This window comes from Arachis ipaensis, chromosome B9 (assembly GCF_059453495.1).
Source record: "Arachis ipaensis isolate K30076 ecotype BB chromosome B9, ASM5945349v1, whole genome shotgun sequence".
Classification (NCBI taxonomy): domain Eukaryota; kingdom Viridiplantae; phylum Streptophyta; class Magnoliopsida; order Fabales; family Fabaceae; genus Arachis; species Arachis ipaensis.
Genome location: NC_142444.1, coordinates 112,029,163 through 112,057,050, shown reverse-complemented (window position 1 = coordinate 112,057,050; position 27,888 = coordinate 112,029,163). Strand labels below are relative to the sequence as shown.

At 37.0% G+C, this 27,888-nt stretch overlaps 2 protein-coding genes and 1 pseudogene across 3 annotated transcripts; 1 reads left to right on the top strand and 2 right to left on the bottom strand.

Moving 5' to 3' along the window:
* Positions 1-21,545: 21,545 nt before the first annotated feature.
* LOC148545922 (putative sarcosine oxidase pseudogene) lies at positions 21,546-22,884 on the top strand (annotated as a pseudogene). The gene has a single exon (XR_015899896.1). The product of XR_015899896.1 is annotated as a putative sarcosine oxidase pseudogene (transcript).
* A 949-nt stretch (positions 22,885-23,833) lies between these two features.
* On the bottom strand, positions 23,834-24,259 carry LOC148545921 (uncharacterized). The gene has a single exon (XM_088499109.1). It carries the CDS (start codon positions 24,257-24,259, stop codon positions 23,834-23,836), a length of 426 nt encoding a protein of 141 aa, XP_088355235.1.
* Positions 24,260-24,409: 150 nt separating this feature from the next.
* LOC107615765 (uncharacterized) lies at positions 24,410-25,552 on the bottom strand. Its single transcript, XM_016317800.1, has one exon. The coding sequence runs from the start codon at positions 25,550-25,552 to the stop codon at positions 24,410-24,412; it is 1,143 nt and encodes a 380-aa protein (XP_016173286.1).
* Positions 25,553-27,888: the final 2,336 nt, after the last annotated feature.

The window sequence follows — 27,888 nt, the reverse complement described above, 5'->3', positions numbered from 1 at the left end:
CTTTGTAATTGAATTCAGAGCTATGATTCACTAAACCCCCTTTCATTGGGTTAGGGAGCTCTATTGTAATTCAATGAATCAATAATAGTTTATCTTCTTCTTCAATCTTTTCTCTTGAATTTTGTTAGAAAGCTTCTCGATCTAATTCCATTGAGTAGTTGTCTTGGGAAAGAGACTACTCATACTTGGAATCCTTCGGAGCCTTGGGAAAGGAATGGAGGATTCATGCTAGAGAAGCTTTCTCACAGTGGATTGGATTGGGGTTTGGATGGATATTGTGACATGTAATCCTACCAAATTGTGGTTCATGAAATTGTGTGGTATAATCAGTGATCAAGCATCATCTCTTCTTATGAACATTTAAACCAAGGGATTGGGAATTTGTTTGTTTTTAGAGAGCATTGGTGAGCCAAGGAATTGGGATCCAATCATATAAGATTGCCAAGCAAAAGTCAATGAATGCATTGGTTGAGGAAGAGATTTACATGTTTTGATTCGGAGATTTCAATATCTCCTAAACCCAATGAATTCCCCATTTCTGATTTCCACTTTCTCTTTACATTCTGCAATTCAATTCTTGCAATCATCCCCATTCCCTTTTAATTTCAGCAATTTACATTCTGCTCTTTAATTCATGCAATTTAAGATTCAGCCATTTAATTTTCTTGTCATTTACTTTTCCCGCCAATTTTACATTCCGCAATTATCATCTCAATTCTTGATTCCGCTCAACTAGAACACACTTCTAATCCGAATTGCTCACTCAACCAATCCTTGTGGGATTCGACCTCACTCTATTGTGAGTTTTTACTTGACGACGATAACCGGTGCACTTGCCGGAAGGAATTTTGCCGATCGTGCAATTTCCTAAATCGTAGCATAACACATTTATGCGCATCATTGATGACAAGTCATCTTAGCCTAGTTTCACTAGCCTTTTTCTTTTGTTTTCAATTGATTTTATGCACTTTCTTAAGCCATAAGCAAGCCAATTGGGTAGATTTCCATGTTTCCTTTGATTCAATCAACCATGGATGAATTCATGCACTTTCATGAGATTTTATGCTATAATTGTCATATATTATGAAAGAAACACAATCTCATGATTTGGGGCATAGCTTTGATTGTTTTGATTGATTGATGATAGGTGAAAAGAGTTTTGAAGAAGGTTGAAGAAAGAAGGAATGGCTAGTAGCAAGAGAGAACAAAAAGCTTGAGCCAAAGTTTGCCTCAAACTTTAGCTCAAACTTTTGGAAGAATTGAAAACACCCCAGAGGAAAAAAGCTTGAGCCAAAGTTTGCCTCAAACTCTAGCTCAAACTTTTGGGAAAAAAAGCTTGAGCCAACGTTTGCCTCAAACTTTTTGGCAAACGTTGGCATCACAAAACCTACACCCTGGAGGAGAAAAGCTTGCGCCAACGTTTGCTTCAAACTTTTTGGCAAAAGTTGGCGCCACACTCGCACACCCTGGAGGAGAAAAGCTTGCGCCAACGTTTGCCTCAAGCTTTTTGGCAAACGTTGGCGCCACACATATACACAAGGGGACCAACGTTTGAGCAAAAGTTTGACCTCAAACTTTAGCCCAAACGTTGGTAGCAGCAAGTGAAGCCATCTGGTATAAAAAGTTTGAGTAAAAGTTTGCCTCAAACTTTTACTCAAACTTTTATGATTCTTGACCCGGTTCACAATGGGTTTCTCTCCAACTCCAAGAGCAATCAACAGAGACTCTTATCAACCCAATTCCATCAAGAGCAAAGGCCCAATTCAAGGCTTGAAGACCACTTGAAGAAAGTGTATAAATAGCTTAGGATTTAAGTTTTAAAGAGAGCTTTTCCTTAGAGAATTTTCAGAACACTTACAGTGGAGAGCACCTTGACATTTTTGCGTTGTTGTTTTTAGAATTCAAGAGAATTAGGGAGGAGAATTGATCTCTCTTCTTCCTTGTTCTTGTTTGAGCACTTTTTACTTTTCTTGTTTCGGATCTTGGGTGGAGAATTGAAGAACTTCTGTTTCAATCTCACCTTGAGATCTCGTTTAATTTTCTGCATAATTGAATTTCCATTTCTATTAACTGCTTCGGCTTCTACTCTTCTGCAATTTACATTTCTTTATTTCCTTTGCAATTGTTCTTGCTGGATCTAGGAAGGCAGTGAGATCTAGACTTGGCTATCTAGTCTCTTGAGTCCTGAGATCTATAGCTTTCAATTTCAATTTCCCTTGTTTCGTTGTCACACCAAGCTTATTCTCATTTTCATTTAAGATCCGGTTTAATTGAATCCATCTTTTACATTCCTATTTGTTGAATTTTTCTTTTCCTTGTTTAATTTCTGCAAATCCAATTCCCAATTCCCTTTACAATTCAAGCCATTTACATTTCTTGCACTTTAAGATTCTGTAATTTACATTTCTTGCGTTCTAAGTTTCTGCCATTTAATTTCTTGTTCTTTAAGATTTAGCACTTTATTTTCTGTTCTCTTTAATTTCATGCAATTTACCCATTCCCTTTACTTTCCATGCAATTTAAATTCTGTTAATCACAAATCACTCAACCAAATCTTGATTCGCTTGACTAAATCAATCACTAAACTGAAATTGCTCAATCCTTCAATCCCTGTGGGATCGACCTCACTCACGTGAGTTATTATTACTTGATACGACCCGGTGCACTTGCCGGTGAGTTTTGTGTGTTTGGAATTCGTTTTCCGAAAATACACATCAAGTTTTTGGCGCCGTGGCCGGGGATTGAAATAGATTGACAATGATTAAGTGAAGTGGAGATCTAGATCAAGCACTTTTTCTTTTCTGTTTCTTTAATTTTTGACTGACACACTAACTGTTTGAAATTTTGCTTCAACTAAACTTCATTCTAGCAATAGATTGAAGTGTTACTGGTGGTGTTTCTTTTGTTTTGTTTGTATGTCAGGTACAGGGAGATCCATTCCTGTTTTATCAGAAACTGACCAGAAAACTCTTAGAAGGTTAAGAAGAGCTGAAAGAGGGAAAAATATTGTTGGAGAGGAAGAATCTGAGAAAGAATATCACGAGATGGAAGGAGATCCATCTAATCCAGGAGGAGGGGTTAACAATAACCCACAACAGAGGAGAGTACTGGCCTCCTATACCTTTGCAAATGCTAGACATTGTGGAAGCAGCATTCTCACCCCTAATGTCAATGCAAATAACTTTGAACTGAAACCACAACTCATCACATTGGTCCAAAACAACTACTCGTTTGGGGGAGGACCATTGGAGGATCCAAATCAACATCTATCTACCTTCTTAAGGATTTGTGACACTGTCAAATCCAATAGCGTGAATCCTGAAACTTACAAGCTTCTGCTGTTCCCTTTCTCATTAAGGGACAAGACCGCACAATGGCTTGAAACTTTTCCCCAAGGAAGTATCACTAGTTGGGATGACTTGGTGACTAAATTTCTAGCCAAATTTTATCCACCCCAAAGAGTCATCAGGCTGAAAACTGAGGTGCAGACATTCACACAATTAGATGCCGAATCCTTGTATGAAGCATGGGAGAGGTACAAAGCCTTAATCAGAAAGTGTCCTCCAGAGATGTTCAATGAATGGGACGTGCTGCAAAATTTCTATGAAGACCTGACATTGAAATCTCAAGAGGCATTAGATCATTCTGCTGGAGGTTCACTACAACTGATGAAAACTGCTGAGGAAGCCCAGAATCTTGTGGACATGGTGGCCAACAATCAATATTTCTTTGCTCATCAAAGAAACCGCCAACCATCACAAAGGAGAGGAGTAATGGAGCTAGAAGGAGTAGATTCAATCTTAGCTCAAAACAAAATGATGCAGCAACAAATTCAACAACAGTTTGAACAAATGGCCAAAAGGATTGATAGCCTTCAAGTAGCAGCTGTGAACACAAGCCAACCATCAACTGTATGGGTGCAGAATGAAGAAAGCCAAGAAGAGCAACAACAGGAGCAAGTGCAGTACATGCATAACCAAAACTCTGGACAGAATAAAGTGTATGGTGACACATACAACCCATCTTGGAAGAACCACCCAAACCTCAGATGGGGAGACAATCACAACCAAAACCAACAACCATGGCAGAGGAACTCAAACCAAAACACTTCAAGGAACAACCAAAACCACAACCAGCAGCAAACTAACCAAAACCCTTACAGAAAACCTCAAAATAACTACCCCAACCCCAACCATTACCAATCCAATAACCAACCCACCAACCAAAATGCCCACCATCCACCATCCACATCTCACAACCCACCACGAGCATCACCTGAATCTCAAAGACTCACTAACTTGGAAACTTTGATAGACAAAATGTGGAAACACCAGGAAATGATAACCAAGAACCATGAAGCCTCCATGAAGAGCCTAGAGAGGCAGATTGGGCAAATCTCCAAGCAGATTTCTGTTGAGAGACCTTCAAGCTCACTGCCGAGTGACACAATCCCAAATTCTAAGGAAGAATGCAAGGCGATACAATTAAGGAGTGGGAGAACATTGATGAGCAACAATGACACTACAAAGAAGCAAGTAGAGAGCAGCAAAAGACCAATAGAAGATGAAAAACAAACAAAGGCAGATGAAGCCAAGGATCAAGTTGTGATGCCAAACAAGAGCACTGAGAAACTCAAAGAGAAGAACAACCAACCACACGGTTCAAAAGAAGTGATTCAGGGACAGCAGCAAGTAGGAAAGAGCATCACACCTCCACTGCCATATCCCCAGAGATTCAGCAAAGAGACTAAGGACCAACATTTTCATAAGTTCCTTGAGACTTTCAAAAAGCTGGAAATCAATATTCCCTTGGCTGAAGCACTTGAGCAAATGCCTCTGTATGCCAAGTTTTTAAAGGAGCTTATCAACAAGAAAAGAAGTTGGTTTGAGAAGAAAACCGTGTTACTCACCGAAGAATGCAGTGCTGTGATTTAAAGGGGCATTTCACCAAAACTCAAGGATCCAGGAAGCTTTGTAGTCTCATGCACCATTGGCAGAATAGTTCTCAACAAAGCTCTCTGTGACCTTGGTGCCAGTATCAACTTAATGCCTCTCTCAATGATGAGAAAGCTTGCCATAGAAGAACTTAAACCCACCAGGATGTCGTTGGTCATGGCTGACAGATCAATCAAAACACCCAATGGAATTGTGGAGAATCTGTTGGTGAAGGTTGGGGAGTTTATTTTCCCAGCAGATTTTGTGATTTTGGATACTGAAGAGGAAGGAAACAATTCAATCATTTTGGGAAGGCCATTTCTAGCCACAGCAAGAGCCATCATTGATGTAGAAAAAGGAGAAATGATCTTCAGGGTCTACAATGAACAAATGGTCATAAATGTTTTCAAGTCAATACAACACATTCCTGAGCAAGAGGATTACATGAGAGTGGATATGATAGAGAGTTTGGTGGAAGAAATGCTGGAAGAAAATCCTCAAGAGCAAGAAGGAAATCAAGGGACAACAGAGGAACAAGTAGCTGAGACTTCTATTGAGCAAGATGAAAAACAAGACAAGAAGAAAGAAGTACGAAAATAAGAACTGAAGCCATTACCCACCCATCTCAAATATGCATTCCTTGGCACATCGGAAAGCTTCCCAGTGATCATTAATTCATCCCTGACAAAAAAGGAAGAAGGAGAACTTCTTGATGTACTCAAAGCTCACAAAGATGCTTTGGGATGGACCATTGATGATCTGAAAGGTATCAGCCCTGCAGTGTGTATGCATAAGATCCTCTTGGAGGACAATTCCAAACCAGTGGTTCAACCTCAAAGAAGGCTAAATCCCACAATGAAGGAAGTTGTCCAGAAGAAAGTAATGAAGTTGTGGAATGCAGGGATAATCTTTCCAATATCTGACAGCTCATGGGTGAGCCCGGTTCAAGTTGTACCAAAGAAAGGAGGAATGACGGTCATCACTAATGAGAAGAATGAGTTGATCCCTACTAGAACAGTGACTGGGTGGAGAATGTGCATAGACTATAGAAGATTGAATGATGTCACAAGGAAAGATCATTTTCCTCTTCCATTTATTGATCAGATGCTGGAAAGATTGGCCGGCCATGCCTATTATTGCTTTTTGGACGGGTATTCTGGGTACAATCAAATCGTGGTAGATCCCAAGGACCAAGAGAAGACCGCCTTCACATGTCCATTCGGAGTTTTTGCATACAGGAGGATGCCATTTGGGTTATGCAACGCCCCAGCCACATTTCAGAGGTGTATGCTTTCCATTTTCTCTGATATGGTTGAAAATTTTTTAGAGGTCTTCATGGACGACTTTTCTATTTTTGGTGATAATTTCAACACTTGCTTGAACCATCTAACTCTTGTCTTGAAACGATGCCAAGAAACTAATTTGGTTTTGAATTGGGAGAAGTGCCATTTCATGGTACCCGAGAGAATTGTTCTTGGTCATAAGGTTTCAAGAAAAGGGATAGAGGTTGACAAGGCAAAGGTTGAGATCATAGAAAAACTCCCTCCACCAGCTAATGTGAAATCTGTTAGAAGTTTCTTGGGGCATGCAGGATTTTATAGAAGATTTATCAAGGATTTTTCAAAAATAGCCAAGCCTTTGAGTAATCTATTAATGCTAGATAATCCTTTTGTGTTTGATGGAAACTGCCAGCATGCCTTTGAAACTTTAAAAAACAGACTCACAACAGCACCAATCATCACACCCCCAGATTGGGAACTGCCTTTTGAACTCATGTGTGATGCAAGTGACCTTGCAATTGGTGCTGTACTTGGACAAAAGAAGGGAAACCTGCATCATGTCGTATATTATGCAAGTAAAGTGTTGAATGAGGCCCAAAAAAATTACACCACAACAGAAAAGGAATTGTTAGCTGTAGTCTATGCATTTGATAAGTTTAGATCATACTTGATAGGATCCAAAATTGTGGTTTATACTGACCATGCTGCCCTTAAGTATTTGATGTCAAAGCAGGATGCTAAACCAAGACTTATCAGGTGGATATTACTCCTACAAGAGTTTGATATTGAGGTAAGGGATAAGAAGGGCACTGAGAACCGGGTTGCTGATCATTTGTCAAGGCTACCACAAGAAACAATTCAAAAAGCCTCCCAGCCCGTGAATGAAAGCTTCCCAGATGAGCACCTTTTGCAGATCCAGCAAGCACCTTGGTTTGCTGACATAGCAAACTACAAAGTGGGAAGGAAGATACCTCAAGAGTTCTCTAAGCAACAAGTGAAGAAGTTAATCAATGAGGGAAGGAAATTTTTATGGGATGAACCCTTCCTGTTCAAGAGATGTTCTGATGGAGTAATTAGAAGGTGTGTTCCTGAGAGTGAAATGAGGGATATCTTGTGGCATTGCCATGGTTCAGCTTATGGTGGACACTTTGGCCCAGAGAGAACAACTGCAAAGATACTGCAGAGTGGCTTCTATTGGCCAACTATCTTCAAGGATGCCAGAGAGTATGTTCACCAATGTAATGAATGCCAGAGAGCAGGAGGACTGACAAGAAGGAATGAGATGCCTCAAAACTTCATCTTGGAATTGGAATTATTTGATCTATGGGGAATTGATTTCATGGGACCCTTTCCCCCTTCCTATTCTTTCAGATATATCTTAGTAGCAGTGGAGTACGTCTCAAAGTGGGTGGAAGCCATAGCCACAACCACCTGTGATGCACAGATTGTCCTCCAATTCCTTAAAAAGCACATTTTCACAAGATATGGAGTGCCCAAGGGTCTTGTTAGTGATGGTGGTGGTCACTTTTGCAACAAACAGATGGAGAAACTCCTCCACAAATATGGAGTAATCCATAAAGTAGCCACACCTTACCACCCTCAGACTAATGGCCAGGCTGAACTAGCAAATAGGGAATTAAAGAAGATCCTAGAGAAAACAGTGGGAAGCACAAGAAAAGATTGGGCTAGGAAGCTAGAAGATGCATTATGGGCATATAGGACAGCTTTCAAAACTCCTATTGGCAAGTCACCCTTTCAGCTATTGTATGGCAAATCCTGCCACCTCCCTGTAGAGCTTGAACACAGAGCTTTTTGGGCCACTAAACTCCTCAACCTTGATTCCCAAGCTGCAGGAGAGAAAAGGTTGTTACAACTAAATGAGTTGGATGAATTCAGACTAGAAGCCTATGAGAGTGCTAAGATATACAAGGAAATAGCTAAGAGGTGGCATGATAAGAATATCACAAAGAAGGAGTTCAAGCCAGGACAGCAAGTGCTCCTGTATAACTCAAGGCTTAAGATCTTCCCTGGCAAACTTAAGTCTAAGTGGACTGGCCCATACTTGGTGACAAAGGTTTTTCCTTATGGGAGTATTGAATTGCTAGATGAAGCAACAAAGAGTCAATTCATAGCAAATGGTCACAGAGCAAAGCTGTACTTAGGAGGACAATGGGATAAGGAAAAAAAGGTTCAGAGCCTACAACCTTCTTGAAAAGAATTGAAGGATGTCAAGCTAATGACAATAAAGAAGCGCTTGTTGGGAGGCAACCCAACCTGAGGTAATTTTCTTTTCATAGCTATTTTAATAAAAAGGTTAAATGATTGGTATGTATTGCAAGGAGCTAAGTTTGGTGTTTCACACCAAAACAATTTAAGGGAGAATAAAGGATTCTAAGTTTGGTGTTCCACCAAAATCTTATCTAAAAGCACATTCTCACCTTCTGCACAAAGGGTTACTAGCTACAAGCAATCTGATAAATCATTTAATCATTGTCTGTTTCTAGTTTTTAGTTTTATTACCTATAGCAAAGACTTAGGTTTTCACATATGGTTATTTTAATGCATAAGAAACATGGCAAGGGACTAAGTTTAGTGTTCACACACCAAAGTAAGTTCAAAAGCCTACAAGAAAGTTTTGCACACTAACCAGTCACCTAAGGGCTTGAGAAACATCAACTTCCATTAACACTGCAGGAATTCAATCACTCTCTTGGGAGGACTACACACCATTAGCTGAGAGAAAGAAGAAGAAGCCACCAAGAGGTTGAATTGTCACTTAACTCCATCAGCATTGAATTGCTCTAAATTGGAAGTGTGAATATGCCCATCTTAACAGTAACTGTTAGTTTAGTAGTCTTTGCATCATTTCTGTTTCAATTTAAAATAAGTAAGCTAGTCTAAGTGTGTGCTTGTGTGTTTACTTTCACTTAACAAAAAGCATGCTTTGTCCCCTGCATCTTTAATTCAATAAAAGAAATGTTTGAATGTGAAGTAAGATAGTTCTCTGTTAGATAGAAGTACAATAAAAGTAAGTGGTGGTATATATGTGTGATTGTATGATAGCTTACTTTTAGTGAATAAGAGAACTAGGATGTCTCCTTCTAAGTAGAAAGTGGCCTACTGTCTATGAATCTCAATCAAATAAAAGTCCTTGGTTAAAAAGAAAAACAAACAGAGAAAAGAAAAGGCCAAAAATTGGCAATATAATAAAAGAAAAAAAAGAAGAAAAGCTAGACACCAATAGCTTGAACCTTAGAATATATGCCTGTGGTGTCTTTGTACTAGAATCTGCTTGGATTATTAAGTTCTTTGGAGTGCATCAACACTCGGTGACTTGGGTTAACTAACCCGGGATCATCAGCTGAAAGTCCACTATCAAGAGCAACCTAACTACAAGGCATTTAGTAACCAAAGAGGTGCTGGGCATCAATGTTTTAAGAAGGAATGTGAGCCAAGTGTCTATAGTGAATAATGTGTCAAGTATAAAGAAAGAAAAGAACTTGTTACACATGACACTGAACTAAAGCTTATAGAGAAAAACAATAGTCAAGGACAAAGGAATAATGAGAGGTCATAGCAGTGTGTTGCTTGATGCTTGAAGGAGACTTTCTAGGCCTAAAAGTCAATAAGAAGTGAGTGTTTACTTATCCACATAAAACCCCATGAACTACCAATAATACTCTGCTAGCATGAACATCCTCTTCCATTTCATTCTTTCTTCTCAATAATTCTTTTCTTGCTTGGGGACAAGCAAGCTTTAAGTTTGGTGTTGTGATGACAAGTCATCTTAGCCTAGTTTCACTAGCCTTTTTCTTTTGTTTTCAATTGATTTTATGCACTTTCTTAAGCCATAAGCAAGCCAATTGGGTATATTTCCATGTTTCCTTTGATTCAATCAACCATGGATGAATTCATGCACTTTCATGAGATTTTATGCTATAATTGTCATATATTATGAAAGAAACACAATCTCATGATTTGGGGCATAGCTTTGATTGTTTTGATTGATTTATGATAGGTGAAAAGAGTTTTGAAGAAGGTTGAAGAAAGAAGGAATGGCTAGGAGCAAGAGAGAACAAAAAGCTTGAGCCAAAGTTTGCCTCAAACTTTAGCTCAAACTTTTGGAAGAATTGAAAACACCCCAGAGGAAAAAAGCTTGAGCCAAAATTTGCCTCAAACTTTAGCTCAAACTTTTGGGAAAAAAAGCTTGAGCCAACGTTTGCCTCAAACTTTTTGGCAAACGTTGGCATCACAAAACCTACACCCTGGAGGAGAAAAGCTTGCGCCAACGTTTGCCTCAAACTTTTTGGCAAACGTTGGCGCCACACTCGCACACCCTGGAGGAGAAAAGCTTGCGCCAACGTTTGCCTCAAGCTTTTTGGCAAACGTTGGCGCCACACATATACACAAGGGGACCAACATTTGAGCAAAAGTTTGACCTCAAACTTTAGCCCAAACGTTGGTAGCAGCAAGTGAAGCCATCTGGTATAAAAAGTTTGAGTAAAAGTTTGCCTCAAACTTTTACTCAAACTTTTATGATTCTTGACCCGGTTCACAATGGGTTTCTCTCCAACTCCAAGAGCAATCAACAGAGACTCTTATCAACCCAATTCCATCAAGAGCAAAGGCCCAATTCAAGGCTTGAAGACCATTTGAAGAAAGTGTATAAATAGCTTAGGATTTAAGTTTTAAAGAGAGCTTTTCCTTAGAGAATTTTTAGAACACTTACAGTGGAGAGCACCTTGACATTTTTGCATTGTTGTTTTTAGAATTCAAGAGAATTAGGGAGGAGAATTGATCTCTCTTCTTCCTTGTTCTTGTTTGAGCACTTTTTACTTTTCTTGTTTCGGATCTTGGGTGGAGAATTGAAGAACTTCTGTTTCAATCTCACCTTGAGATCTCGTTTAATTTTCTGCATAATTGAATTTCCATTTCTGTTAACTGCTTCGGCTTCTACTCTTCTGCAATTTACATTTCTTTATTTCCTTTGCAATTGTTCTTGCTGGATCTAGGAAGGCAGTGAGATCTAGACTTGGCTATCTAGTCTCTTGAGTCCTGAGATCTATAGCTTTCAATTTCAATTTCCCTTGTTTCGTTGTCACACCAAGCTTATTCTCATTTTCATTTAAGATCCGGTTTAATTGAATGCATCTTTTACATTCCTGTTTGTTGAATTTTTCTTTTCCTTGTTTAATTTCTGCAAATCCAATTCCCAATTCCCTTTACAATTCAAGCCATTTACATTTCTTGCACTTTAAGATTCTGCAATTTATATTTCTTGCGTTCTAAGTTTCTGCCATTTAATTTCTTGTTCTTTAAGATTCAGCACTTTATTTTCTATTCTCTTTAATTTCATGCAATTTACCCATTCCCTTTACTTTCCATGCAATTTAAATTCTGTTAATCACAAATCACTCAACCAAATCTTGATTCGCTTGACTAAATCAACCACTAAACTGAAATTGCTCAATCCTTCAATCCCTGTGGGATCGACCTCACTCACGTGAGTTATTATTACTTGATACGACCCGGTGCACTTGCCGGTGAGTTTTGTGTGTTTGGAATTCGTTTTCCGAAAATACACATCATTAGTATGAGAGCGTAGGCGAATTTTTCTATCTTTTGATAGTTCGGTTCGACCCCTTGTAGGGCTTTGCTGATGAAGTAGATAGGTTGTTGCCCACCTTCGTCTTCTCTGACTAGCGCTGAGGCTATTGCCCGAGTTCCCACTGCGAGATATAATATGAGTGCTTCTCCTTTTCGTGGTCGAGTAAGAATGGGTGGTTGGCCTAGGAATTTTTTGAAATCCTGGAAGGCTTGCTCACATTCTGTGGTCCATTCAAACCTCTTTCCTTTGCTTAGTGTAGCGTAGAAGGGAAGATATCTTATGGCTGATCTGGCTAGAAATCTGGACAAGGCTGCTAGTCTTCCGTTGAGTTGTTGTACTTTTTTGACACAGGTCGGACTTTCCATGTTGAGTATAGCTCGGCATTTATCCGGGTTCGCCTCGATTCCTCGTTGTGTTAGCATGAAACCCAGGAATTTTCCGGCTTCTACTGCAAAGGTACACTTTGCGGGATTAAGTCGCATGCCATGCTTTCTGATGGTGTTGAACACTCTGGCGAGTTCGGACAGTAATGATTCCTCATTTTGTGTTTTTATCAACATGTCGTCCACATATACCTCCATGAGTTTCCCGATGTGGTCTGTAAAGACTTTATTCATTAGTCTTTGGTAGGTAGCTCCTGCATTTTTGAGTCCGAATGGCATGACGACATAGCAGTAGTTTGCTTTTGGGGTTAGGAATGAGGTCTTTTCTTGATCAGGTGGGTACATCGGGATTTGATTATATCTTGAATAGGCATCCATGAAAGAAAGGTACTTGTAAACGGAGGAGGCATCCACTAGAGTGTCTATGCTTGGGAGTGGATAAGGATCTTTTGGACATGCTTTATTGAGGTCGGTGTAATCGGTGCACATTCGCCATTTCCCATTTGACTTTTTCACCAATACAATGTTGGCCAGCCATAGTGGATATTTGACTTCTCTTATGAATCCTGCCTCCAGTAGAGCTTGTACTTATTCTTCCACCGCTTGAGATCTTTCTAGTCTGAGCTTCTAACGCTTCTGTTGAATTGGCTGAGATCCTGGGTATACTGCCAGTTTGTAGCACATTAGTTTGGTATCTATGTCCGGCATGTCTGCGGCCTTCCATGCAAAGAGATAGACATTATCTCTTAGGAACTGTATCAAAGACTCCTTTATGTCTCCTTTCAAAGTCGCCCCAATACTGGTTGTCTTATCTGGGACATCCCCGATCTGGACTTCCTCGATCTCGCCTTCCGGTTGTGGACGAAGTTCTTCCCGACCTCGAACTCCTCCGAGCTCGATGGTGTTGATTTCTTCTCTTTTGCCTTTAAGGTTCAGACTTTCATTGTAACAGTGTCGCGCAGTTTTCTGGTTTCCTTTTATCGTGGTTATCCCTTCTGGGGTTGGAAACTTCATGCATAGATGTGGAGTTGACATTACTGCGGCAAGCTGATTTAGCGTTGTCCGACCTACTAGGGCATTGTAGGCTGTGCTCACGTCGACTATGATGTAGTCTATGTTGAGTGTCCTTGACCGGGTTCCCTTTCCAAAGGTTGTGTGTAGTAAAATATATCCAAGAGGTTGGATTGGAGTATCTCCTAGTCCGAACAAGCTGTTCGGATATGCTCTGAGCTCTTTTTCTTGTAAGCTGAGTTTGTCGAAGGCGAATTTAAACAAAATATCCGCTGAGCTTCCTTAGTCCACCAATGTACGGTGGAGATTAGCGTTGGCCAATATGATAGTAATGACCATGGGATCATCATATCCTGGGATGACGCCTGCCGCGTCTTCTTTGGTAAAAGTAATGGTAGGGAGGTCGGGTGATCCTTCCTCTCCTCCAATATGATATACTTCTTTAAGGTGCCTTTTGCGAGATGATTTGGAGATCCCTCCTCTTGCGAATCCTCCATTTATCATGTGAACGTGCCTCTCCGGGGTGCAGGGTGGTCATTCAGTTCGTCCGACCTCTTCATCCCTTCTTCTTTTTCTGGGTTCATCTGTTTTGTTGGCTAAGTATCGATCTAGTCGTCCTTCTCTTACCAACTTTTCTATGACATTTTTTAGGTTGAAGCACTCGTTTGTAGGATGTCCATAGATTCGGTGGTACTCATAGTATTCTGTCCGATTTCTCCCTCCTTTTTTGCTTTTGATTGGACGAGGTGGTGGAATCTTCTCGGTGTGGCATACTTCTCGGAAAACATCTACAAGAGATACCCGAAAAGGGGTGTAATTGTGATATTTTTTAGGCTTCTCTCTGTGTTGATCTTCTTTTTTCTTGGACTCTTTATCCTTATCCCGAGATGAGTAGGAGAATCCCGATTTTGAGGTCTCTCCTAATCGAGAATTTTTCTCCATGTTGATATATTTCTCTGCCTGTTCTTGCACTTCATTTAAAGATGTTGGGTGTTTCTTTGATATAGAGTGACTAAAGGGCCCTTCTCGTAGGCCATTGATGAGACCCATGATGGCTGTTTCTGTGGGTAGGCTTTGTATGTCCAGGCAAGCTTTGTTGAATCTTTCCATGTAAGAGCAATGACTCTCCCGATCTCCTTATTTGATTCCTAATAGGCTTAGGGCGTGTTTGGCTTTGTCCTTCTGAATGGAAAATCTAGCAAGAAAATTCTTAGCTAAGTCATCAAAACTGGTGATAGATATAGGAGGCAAGCTGTCGAACCACTTAATTGCCGTCTTTGTTAGAGTAGTCAGGAAGGCTTTGCATTGAATAGCGTCTGAGGCATCGGTGAGATACATTCTGCTTCTAAAGTTGCTGAGATGATGGCTTGGATCGGAGGTACCGTTGTATGGGGTCATGTCGGGAGCTTTAAAATCCTTTGGAACCTTAGCTTTCATGATTTTTTTGCTGAAGGGATCTTGATCCTTGTGGGGGCTGTCGCCGTGACCGGGTTGAGCTGTTTTAGTTTTGGGATTAGCTTCAAGCTTTAAGAGCTTATCTTCTAGCTCTCGGCGTCATCTAGCTTCTCTTCGGAGGTCCCTCTCAGCTTCAGGTTGGTGTTCTACCTCCTGTTCGTACTGTTTAAGCCGATCTTGTTATTCTCTGAGGGCTTTCAGAATTTCTGAGTTTGGAAACTGCTTCTCTCTGTTTTGTAGAGGTGTATCTTTGGCTGTGGTATCCATGTTTTTGTTTGGCGTTCTATCTACCAAACCAGAGTTGTGGTCATTGTCATGGTCGATCTCGGATGAGATCTGCTGCGGTGGCCAGAGCAGTCGTGTCCGACTTGTTGGAGCTGGTGGAGCTGTAGATGCTGTTGATCCTTCATCACCCGAGGGTGGTAGTACCTGCAAGAGACTCCGATGCTTAAGTTAGCATGGGATTTAAGCAGGTTTTTAGTAGAATCAGAGTATGAGTTATACATGGGAGCTCCAGTGTACTTATAGTAATATAGAGTGACCTTTCTGGAGATAAGATAGTTATCTTATCTTATCTTATCTTTGAGTGAAGTCATCTTATCTTTTGGAGGACCACCCTTATCTTTCTAGGTTTTGGCTGCCTTTAGATTTGGCTGTGTCCCTTTATTTGGGCCTTCCTGGGCTCTCTGTAGCGATTTGGCCGAACTCTTTGAGAAGAGGTCGGGAAATTCTAGACCTGAGAAGGTCGGTCGAATTGTCTTTAATCAGCCCAGGTAGTACAACTCGACCCAGGGCATAAACACTTATAATATATAATAATATAATATATAAACTAAATTATTAAAATAAAAGTAATAATTACTATAGTATAAAAATAAAATTAAAAAAATACATTTATTATGAAGATAATAGTAAAATTTTATATAATAATTTAATTATGACTAGGTTAACCGATTCAATCAGTAACTCACCGGTTGATCCAATAACCCAATGATCCAGTAACTTGATCGGTTCATACCGATTCATTTCTGATAACTATGATCTACATACACTTCTATTCTCACAATTTTTTCTACTCTTCTTCATTTTTCTTTCAAATTTATGAAATTAAAGTTCTACTGATATTATTTTTTGTTAAAAAAATAGATCCAAACCAATTCAACTCTTTTTTCAATTACTTACAAAATTTTTCTCAAATTCTAAATACTCAACAATCTCAAACTTCAAACTCTCAAATTCCAAATCAAAACTTCACACTACCAAATATATTTCAAAGTCTAAATCCACAAAATATTCCTAATTTCAATTTTTAATCTCCTTATAATAATAATCAATTTCCTATTTTCCAACTACATAATCAAAATTCACAAACACCGCATTATCCATTTTTATCCATATTTAACTCCTCTATCGAAAATGTTACTCCAACATCCTTGCTATTTCCAACTCAATTCTGTGCATCTAGACATGACTCATATGGTATTGGTGACTCTTCTAACCTATCCTTTTAGACTCTGATACAATCTAGTCCGAATTCGAAAAATTTAGATTTTGCTAACCCTCGTGTAGTAGATACTATCGACCTCAATGATGATGCCATTGAAAATCGTTGGCAAGATAGTATTCAACCCTGGCAATGGAAAGAAGATAAGATGTTGATTAGTGCATGATTGAGTGTTTCGATTGACCCTATAGTTGATACCGACCAAAAGGACAAAATATTTTAGAATCGAATTCACAGCTATTATGTAAAATTTAGTTCTGACATGGAAAGAAGGACAATTGTATGTAAGAAATAATAGTATAAGATCAACAAGACAGTTGCACAATTTGATGGTTGCTATGATCAAGCTAGTCGAAACATAAGGAGCGGTTCGAATGCTGATTATATAAAGGAGTTGGTGTATGAACTTTATTCTACAAATTATGGTAAAAAAATTCACTTTTGAGAGGCATTGGAATATGTTTCATTAGGAATAAAAAAAGCAGAAACCAACTACCAACACAAAATGAAGGCTCAAAGAGAACCAAGGTCAGTACAACTGGAGCATACTCATCGTAATCAAATCTAAAAACACTGTTGGCGAAGAAACCAGTGTGGACTCTTCCGTTTTCCCACAAGGATCAAAGAATAGCAAGAGAAAAGATAAGGAAAAAGCACACATGTCTGAAGATCTTAGCGAAAAGAAATCATTAGTTGTTAAGAAACTATCTCTCATAGAATATATTAAGAATGTTAGATAAAAAGAACTAATGGATAGGGAAAAAGAAAGAGAAGAAGTGAGGAAACAAAGAAAAAAAATTATGGCAATCAAAGAAAATGAATTACAAATCAGAAGTATATTAAAGAAATGGAGATAAATGCAAAGAAAAGGGAAATGGAAAGGATGGCTAAGGAAAGGAAAAGAGAAATGGATATGCAAATAATTAATAAGTGGTTTACTTAATGGTTCCTTGTATTCATAGAGTTAAGTAATATGTTTTATTTTTATTGTGTATTACGGTATGTAATGTAGTATGTTTTATTCATTTATAATGTAACTTTTAAAATTAGTCAATATTATTATGTGTTATTTTTTATGAAAGTAACCGTTACAAAATTAACCGTTTTCAAAATTAGACAAGAAAAAAGCTAGGCGTTATGAGATGGACGTTGCAAAACTAGTTCTTGAATATTAGTTACTTGTTGCGGATACACTTATAAATATCAGTTATCAAATATTTACAATCACAAACTACATTTCAAAGCTAGTTTCTCATCTCAAAATACTAAATATTTTATTTTAAGAAATGACTAAAAATTTTAAAGATATATTTAATGAGGCTTTGTATGGTAAAAGAAGAAGGCGAGATAACACACTCATAGATAATTGGATCGATGAGTGTTTGTTCAATGATTCAGAAGACAAAGATATCGAGAGAAGCTCTTTCCAAACTCCTCGTAGATGGATCAACAAAGATCGAGTAGGGGGACATGATCGCCGTTTTAAAGATTACCTTGCAGATGAGCCAGTGTATAATGCTGATATTTTTCGACATAAGTTTTGAATGAGAAGACACGTGTTCTTTCTAATAGTATACGCCCTCTCAAATTTCTATCCGTATTTTTAATAGAAGGTCGATGCAATTGGGAGAAGAGGCTTGTCACCCTTGCAAAAATGCACTACTGTGATACGAATGTTAGCATATGGCGCAGCAGCTAATGCTGTTGATGATTATATGCACATAGGCGAGAGCACCACAATTGAATGCTTGAAAAAATATGTTGAAGGTGTCATTTCGGTGTTCAAGAATGAATACTTGAGAAAATCAAATTCAAATGTTATACGATGCCTGCTACAAATGGAGGAGGCGTGGCTTTCCTAGTATGTTGGGTAGCATTGACAACATGCATTGGCAATGAAAAACTTGTTCAAAGGCATGAAAAGGTATGTACATGAGTGGTTATTGTGGGGTTGCAACCATAATACTTGAGGTTATGGCATCTTCAGACCTTTGGATATGACATGCATTTTTTGAAGTTTCTGGTTCAAATAACGATATCAACGTTTTAAAAAAGATGAAAATGGTCCCAAACCTAGGGCTATATGTAAGTGGTGTAGAGCATCTTATGTGGCTGATTCACATAAAAATGGTACTAGCAATCTTAAAAGTCACTTGTTGAGTCAGTGTAGAAAATTTCCAAAAGATTCACTTGATCCTACACAAAAAATACTTGTTATGCAGCAACTTAAAAAAGAAGAAGAAAATGGGCTGGGTAATTGTTTGACTGTTGTATCATTTGATCCTGATTTATGTAGACAAGCTCTTGCTAGAATGATAATCATAAATGAGTTGCCTTTTAGATTTGTCGAAGGGGAGGGGTTTCGTTATTTCATGAGTGTTTTACAGCCAAAACTCCATATTCCGAGCAGAATTTCAGTTGCCAGGGATTGTTAGAACTTGTTCATGAATGAACAACATAAGTTGAAGAGTGTCTTTATAAACTCAAATCAAAGTGTGTGTTTGATAACTGATTGTTGGACTTCTGTACAAAATCTAAACTATCTTTGCCTCACTACACATTTTATTGATCAAGATTGGAAGTTACAAAAGAGAATTCTTAACTTTTGTCTCATCAAGAATCATAAAGGTGAAACAATTGGTAGGAAAATAGAAAAATGTCTTTTAAATTGGGAAATAAATAGAGTCTTTAGCAACACAGTTGATAATGCTAGTTCAAATGATGTTGCCATTTGTTACTTGAAAGGTAGAATGGAGGATTAGAATTCATATCCTTTAAAAGGTGAACATTTGCGTGTTAGGTGTTGTGCTCATATCTTGAACTTGGTGGTGAATGATGGTTTGAAGGATATGCATTCTTCAATTAGTAGAATTAGGAATGCTGTTAGATATGTCCGTGCTTCTTCTAGTCATATGGATAGGTTTAAAAGTTGTATTAAAGAGGCTAGGATCCAAGACTGCTCTTGTGTGCAATTAGATGTCCCCACTAGGTAGAATTCCACTTACATAATGCTTGATAGTGCTTTAAAATTCCAAAAGGCCTTCAAGAGATTAAGTGAAAGGGATGCTGAGTTTGTAATGATGCAAGGAGTCATTCCAAAGAATGAAGATTGGGATAATGCAAGATGCTTTGTGAGATTTTTGAAGATTTTTTCCGATGTAACCAAAAAGGTCTCAGATTCTACATTTGTGACTTCTTCTTCATATTTTCATCACTTTTGTTCAATTCTTAGTTCTTTGAAGACATGGGCTGATAGTAATGACATATTACTTAAGGGTATGGCTACAAAAATGAAGGTTAAGCATGATAAATATTGGGGTAACTTGAGGAACATGAATATGATGATTTTTGTTGCTGTGGTACTTGACCCTAGATACAAGATTAAGTTTGTTGAGTGGAGTTTTCAAAGGTTGTTTGAAAAGGAGGATGTTGATTTCTTATGTAGTCAGGTGAAGGAGGTATTCAATGACTTGTTTAACAGCTATAGGGTTGCTCTCAATAGTGATCAAGCATACCAATCTGCACAACACAGCCAAGATGTGGATATGGATGATAGTGCCTTTGATGATGTTCGCTTTACGACAGCATTTGAAAATGATGTACAAGCAAGTGAGAGTGTCAACACAAATGAAGTGGATTTATATCTCATGGAGTCCTTGGAGAAACCAGTTGATCCAAGTAGTTTTGATATTTTAACTTGGTGGAAAGTGAGCTCTAACAATTACAAATATCCTTTTCTAAGTCAAATTGCGAGGGATATTCTAGCTATGCTGGTGTCAACGGTTGCTTCTGAATCCGCCTTTAGCACTGGAGGTAGAGTGCTTAATCAATATAGGAGCTCTCTTACCCCAAAAACTGTTGAAGCTTTGATTTGTGCACAAAATTGGTTTCGAGCCAATTTATTGCCAATTGACCTTGAGGAGTCTTTTGAAGAATTTGAAAAACTTGAGAAAAGGTAATGTTCTTTAATATTATGTTTTATTTTATCTTCACATAGTGATTAACTTTACTACTTGATAATATGTTTAAGTTATTAATATTTATTTTATTATATTTTATTGTAGAACTTGAGCCGATTCTTCAACTAATAGATGAAGAAGACTCTGGTGATGAATCTGATTAGTGATCAGTGCTTCACCTCTCAGCTTAGAGTTTTTTATGTTATGTTTTTATTCAGACTTTGATATGTTATTTAATTTTGTGTTGTTGAGACTTGTTTAGTTGTTTTTATGTTGAAGAATTATTATTTTATCAAGACTTGTTGAATATGTTGGATTGCTGGACAATTAGACATGTTGCTTTATAATGTTTTATGGAATTTACATTTTATTATTATGTTGGATTGTGCTTTATTATTATGATGGATTGTTGGACAGGTTATTAACTTTATAAATTAAATTATTATTTTTTATTTAAAAAACCGCAGATCCAAACCGATCCAAACCACTTGTAATCGAATCGGATCGGATCGGATTTTCAAAAAAGTTCATCCAATCCAAACCGCACCGCACATAAATTAAGCGTTCGGATCGGATGCCTTTTTCCCTCAAAACCGAATCAAACCGTACTGCGAACACCCCTACTTTCTTATATTCATTAACATGTTTATAGACAATAAACAGTAACTATACTAAAAAACAGTAATATAAAATAATCTACCTAATATAACAACACTTAAAAACACGTCTAACTAACTAACATGTAAATAGTAAATCTGTTATTCTAACCAACAAACATTCTATACCTAATAATTTTATCTAACATGTAAATAGTAAACCAAATAATTCTAATTAAGATAAAAAAATAGACTATTATTTACTAATCTGGAACTGAGAAAATCATCCACACTAAACTTTACATAGAAAAAAGTAACAGAGAAAATTTAGAAGGGAGAATAGAAGAAGAAAGGGACAAACAAAAATAGTCCCACCAGTTTAAATAATGTGCCAAACTCATTATAGAGTTCGCCAGAAATGCAGCAAACTTGCTCTTATTCCCAAAAAAAAAATTCATATCCTTAAAAATAAAACTGAAAAATTTTTTCTAAAAAAATAATTAATTATTTTATTTTATAGACGAAAAAAATCTTATAATTAAAATGTTAAAATTCACTAAAAATATCAATATACCAATATATTTAAAATCTTTTCTCTCTATTCTACCTTTTGATTTTGGCATCTTTTATCCCCAGTAAAGAACTCCAAAAACTACTATATTATTATGCATACCAATTCAATTTTCTACCTTTTGATTTTGGCATCTTTAATCCCCAGTAAAGAACTCCAAAAACTACTATATTATTATGCATACCAATTCAATTTTCATTTTTCTATTCTCACTACTATAAATAAATTGTAAACATGTCCATCGTCACCAAGCCCCACTGACTCGTAATAGACCAACTTCCGGTGGTAGATAGTAACTAAAAGAAATGCAGAACGTCAGCGATGAGCTCTTCGACGTCATAATCGTAGGCGGCGGCGTCATGGGGAGCGCCACCGCCTACCACGCTTCCAAGAGGGGGCTAAAGACCCTTCTCATAGAGCAGTTCGACTTCCTCCACCACCGTGGCTCCTCCCACGGCGAGTCTCGCACCATTCGCGCCAACTACTCCAAGCCCTATTACTACCCTCTCGTCATGGAGTCCTATACCCTCTGGCAGCAGGCCCAGGCCCAAATCGGCTACAACGTCTACTTCCCAGCCCACCAACTCGACATGGGCCACGCCCATGACCATACACTACTCAAAATCCTCGAAAACTGCAGTAACCACGGCATCCCCCACGAGGTCCTCAACCGCTGCCAGCTGGCAGAGAAATTCTCGGGCCGCATCGACTTCCCCGATGACTCCATCGGGATCTTGAACGAGTTCGGCGGCGTCATAAAGGCGACGAAAGCCGTAGCCATGTTCCAAACCCTAGCACACAAAAACGGCGCGGTTCTGAAAGACAACAAAGAGATCACGGACATAAAGAAGGACGAAAGAGGCGTCGTGGTGGTTTCGGCTTCCAACAACGAAACGTTTCGCGGCAAGAAATGCGTGGTAACGGTGGGAGCGTGGATGAGCAAACTGGTAAAAAAGGTGAGCGGAGTGGAAATACCTATAAAGCCAGTGGAGATTCACGTGTTTTACTGGAGGGTGAAGGAGGGGCACGAAGGGGATTTCGCGATAGGTGGTGATTTTCCCACGTTTTCGAGCCACGGTGGGGTCCACGTGTTCGGAACGCCGTCGTTGGAATACCCGGGTTTGGTGAAGATTGTGGTTGATAGTGGGGACAAGTGTGACCCGGATAAGAGGGAGTGGGGTCCGGGGGTGAGGATGAATGAGCTGAAGGAATGGATCAAGGAAAGTTTTAACGGTTTAGTTGATTGGAGGGAGCCGGTGGTGAAGCAGGCTTGCATGTACTCAATGACACCGGATAATGATTATGTTGTTGATTTCTTGGGGGGGCAGTTTGGGAAAGATGTTGTTGTAGGTGGCGGGTTTTCGGGTCACGGGTTCAAGATGGCTCCGGTTATTGGGAGGATTTTGGCTGAGCTAGCCGTCGATGGGGTCCCATCTGGCGGGACTGATATCAGTCCCTTTGGAATTGGAAGGTTTAACAACTCACAAAAATGATTTTACTCTGCTCTATAATACTTTAAAAAAAAAAGAACGACAAAAGTGATGTAAATTCACTAGTAAGCAGTGGAGTAGCTGATAAGTCAAGGATCTAGATAAGTTACTTTACTAATAATATTTATTTGGTAATGTTAAAAAAATAAAAATAAAAAGTCAAAATTTACTTTATATAACATTCATTAATTGCCATAACGATAATTAATAAATATTAAATATCAAGTAAGGTATAAATATTAAATATTATTTTTTAGTTACCAAATATTTTTGTATTTATTTAAAATTTTTTTAGTTATATATTTTTTTTAATTGTAGTATGTTCTCTAAAATTGTTTTGCTCCATTCTTCAATAATTGTGTTCAGGGGCGGAGCTAGACTAACTATTTAGGAGGCGGTGTTTAATAATTTACTAAAAATATTTTATATTACTATTTTTATTGATAAAATTAAAAAAATAAATATATAATCTCAATCAAAGTAAGACAATAATATATAAAAATTACCACTTACAGTTTTGTATCATTAAAAAGGCTATTCGACGTTTTTTTCTATTTTCAAAATCATCTATAATTGAATTTGTGTCGAAAATAGCTGCTAATTCTTTTTCTATATAGATGACCAAATTGTCTGCAAGAAATTCATCAGCCATCTTACTTCGGAGTCTTCTCTTAACAATTTTTATTGCTGAAAAAGTTCTTTCTGTTGTTGCTGTAGACACTGGTAGAGTCAAAACAAGACGTATTAATCTATCAACTATGTGATAAGTTCTTGATTTTTCCGTTTATTGCAACTTGTTGCACAATTCAAAAAGTGTACCAATGCCTTTCAAATGATTTGGTATATCATGCTGATAATGTTGCAACTGAGACTTCAAAATATTTAGCTCATTCGAAGGAAAGTCAAGGGGATAAAACTTCTCTGCTAACTTGCTAATTTCTTCAATATTAAATGATTTGAAATTGTCCTTAGGATCCAAAGCACAACTCAAAGTCAAAAGCTCTATTGTTTGCTCATTAAATCTACTATTCAACTCTTGTATTTAAGAGTCAATTGTTGCCAAGAATATATCTATTCGATAATGATGCTCAACTATCACACTTGGTTGACGAGATCTACCTCTTCCAAAAACATATTGTGCACTCATATTAGGGACTTCAATTTCATGCTTTTCACAAAAATCTTTAACATTTGCAAGAAAATTGCACCATCCACCATCTCTTAATTGTTGAAGAAGTAACTTTGATGTAGAAACAATATCCATTGCATTAAGAATATCTTGAGATTGTTGTTGCAGTGCTTGGCAAAGAACATTAGTGATTCCCATAATCTCTTTCATCAAGTGCAAAGTGAAAACAAATTCAAATGACAATAATATTTTACTAATACCATAAGTCTCACCTCTTTGTGCATAAGTTGTCTCGTCTTCAATGATATTATTGAGAACAATGTTGGTAGCAGTAAACATTTTTACCAAACTACAAATAGAATTAAAGTGAGAGCTCCATCGAGTATCCCCAGCTCTTTGTAAAGTGCTTATTTGATCCGCACCTTTGCCTGTTTCTAATTCATTTTGAGCAACCAAGTTTGCATTTTCAATTGCTTGAGCTTCTTGTAATTAATCATGTCTTTTTGAAGAAGCACTAACAATAGTGATAATAGAGTTTAATTGAGTAAAAAATTCATGAATTTGAAGTACCTCTCTTGAAGCTGTCACCAATGCTAATTGTAACCTATGAGCAAAACAATATACATAGTATGCTTGTAGAGAATCTTTAAGAAACAAAGCTTGCAAACTATTCCACTCACCCCGCATGTTGCTAGCACCATCATACCCTTGACCCCTAATATTTTCAACTTGGAGATTATAATGAGAAAGGACAGAAATCAATTCTTTCTTTAAAGTTATTGCACAAGTATCAGTGACATGCACAAGATCAAAGAATCTCTCTTTAACAAAACCATCTAGAGTAACAAATCTCAAAACAATGGCCATTTGCACCTTTTTAGATTCATCTCTAGCTTCATCAACAATAAAACAAAATTTGGCATCTCCAATCTCTTCTCTAATTGAATTTCTCACCTTAGTAGCAAGAATATGTAGAATTTCTTTTTGGACATCATTTGAAGTATACTTAGCATTTTTTGGAACATTTTTCAAAACATTCTTTTTCACTCTTTCATTGTAAGATCCCAAAAATTTCAACATTTTTAAAAAGTTACCTCTGTTGCTTGAACTTTGGCTTTCATCATGTCCTCTGTATGCGCAACCTTGAAATGTCAACCATCTAATGCAATCTACAGATGTTTCTAGTCGAATTCGATTCTTTTCAATCTCTTCTAATGTTTGCTTATGAAGAAGTCTGTCGATATGTTGTGATTGTTTCATCAAATCATCACATGATTTCAGCGCCTTATGATGGAATGAGTTGGGACCTTTGCCAATGTGATTCAAAAAAGAACATTCTTTTCCATTATTTACTTTCTTCCAATTCCTAAAACCATTCTCAATAAAATCATTTGAACCCGTATTGATTGAAGGTTCCTTAGCAAAAAGAAAGCACGAAAAATAATATATAGCATCATCTTCTATAGAATATTCTAACCAAGATGGGAACAATTTAAACCATGAAGCTTGAAAGTGATGATGACTTTTATCACCAGAAAATGGATAATTATCAAGAATTGGTTGATTTGGCCCAACTTTAATATAAGCCCAATGGATTTCATCTCTTTTATTTGGAGGAAACTTCCAAATCATTGGTCGCATTCCAGGATCTCTTTCCAAATGAAAAACATCCAGTTGATTTGGAAGAAGTCGTGGACGCTTTGAGCTATTCAATGGAGAACTTAAAGTAATGAAATTTAATGACCCCTTAAGTATTGGAGTAGTAATAGTAGAAGCATCTTCATTCTCTTGATCCTTTTTTTTTTTAAAAATGTATCAATGGTTTTGAACTTACTCATAATTCAAATGGCCAAATAAGTTCCTATAATTAAAAATATATTTAGCAAAAAGTGTAAATTACAGTCTAAATCTTTATAAAATATAAAAATTATATTTCAATTCAAAATAAGATATTAAAATTCAGAACAATAATACTAACATCCTAGTATAAATAACATAAAATTATAATTAAATAGTTAACTAATAAAAAAAACTAAATATACAAACTAACATATAATAACATAAACTTAATTAACAAATAATAATAAATTAAGTAAATAACTAAATATATAAAAAAACATAAAAAAATTAGACAAGACTGACAGAAAAATAATAAAAAATATATAAAAAAAATTACAATGCTAGATTAAATACAATTTATTTGTTCTATTTTTGTATGACTATGTCTCTTTATTATTAGTTGATTTAGTTCAATAATTTTTTTGAAATAAAAAAAGAATAAAAATAGAACATTTTTTGAGAAAGAGGAGTGAAGAATCACTTGTTGAACTACTATCTTTTTTTTTTAATCTGCAAAAAAAAAATAAGAGTCAAAGAGGTAAATGATAAGAAAATTAAAGAGATAAAGAAAAAGAAGAATAGAAAAAGTTGTTACCTGAAATTTTGGAAAGTGAAGGCGCCAAGATGGGAAGGGGGAGACTGGTTGTACGAACAAAATGGGAGGATTAAGGAGAGGTTGGAAAATTAAAAAAGGGGATGGAAAATGGGCTATTGGGTTGAATTTTTTGTATGAATTAAAAGGGGGCTGTAAAAGTTATGGAACAAAAAGAAAGGGGGCTAGAAAAGTTATGGAACAAAAAGAGAGGGGGCTGGGAAATAAAAAAATGAGGGACTAGACTATTTTTTTTTAATAAAAATTAAAATTTGGGGGGAGGGGGCATTGCCCCCTTTAGTTGTATATACCTCCGCCCCTGATTGTGTTGAATATTAAGAAAAGAGAAGAGAAATCTCATGAGAGTATAAAAAGACATGAAAAAAACATATAATATAAAAATTTGTTATTTGAATTCTCCTATTTTTTTTTATATGACCTAATTAGTTTAATGGGTATTAAGAATATTTGAACTCAGTCATTAGTAGGTGAGTTATAGTTTGTATGGCTGTAACTGGTCAATTGAGGCTAATGATAAACCTGTTATTTTTAATACAGGTTAGTACAAAGGTGTCTTCTTTTTTTGATATTGCCAAAAAAACTTGTGATTTACTATAAATTAAATAAAGATATCTAACAAAATAATAATTATATAAATATCGCATGATTAATATCGCAAAAAAGGGAGGACCTAAAAAGAGTCTCTACACATACATAGAAAAAAAAGAATTCTAATTCAGAGAGATTTGGAGTAATCAATAATAATTTATTGTATGACAAGTTATTTTAAAAATAAATAATTATATTAAATAATAATTAATTAAATAGGCATATAATTAGGGAGAATAGAAGATTTAAATAGGAGTGGGGCTTAGAGAGGGGTTAATTAGAGAGAGACTTGATCGTTTTATGGCTAGAATGCCTTGCAAAAAGACTTATGTAGATGGGGTGGTAAGAAGATTATCAGAGAATGGTTTGGATCACGCTCCTCTCGTACTTGATTCAGATCCTCCAAAACGGTCTACCAAAATAAGATTTAAATTTCAAAAAACGGTAGTGTGAGATGAAAGATATAAGGGCACTGATAGCAAAAGTTTGGAGTATGGAAGTTAATGACTTACCTATATACTTTTTTGGAACAGAAATTGAAGTGTTGTAGGCACTGTCTAGTGCAGTGGCAACAGCATAACAAATCCAACTCTAAGAAGGTAATTGAAGAACTAAATCTTAGGTTGAAACACTTGAGAATACCGAATTATTTTATTGGGCCAGAGATGTTAGAGGTAGAGAAAAAAATTAGAAGAGGAGTTATCAAAAGAAGAAAATTTTTAGAAGAAAAAATCAATATGCAAGTGGATGAAAGAAGATGATAGCAACACAAAGTTCTTCATCCGAAGTTCCAAGCTAGAAACCGAAAAAATAAAATTTGGGAATTAGTTTAGAATGATGATGAGATGGCTTTAGATCCACAAAATATTACTCTGGTGGCTAAAAATTATTTTAAGTAAATATTTTCATCTGACTCATTAGAATCTGG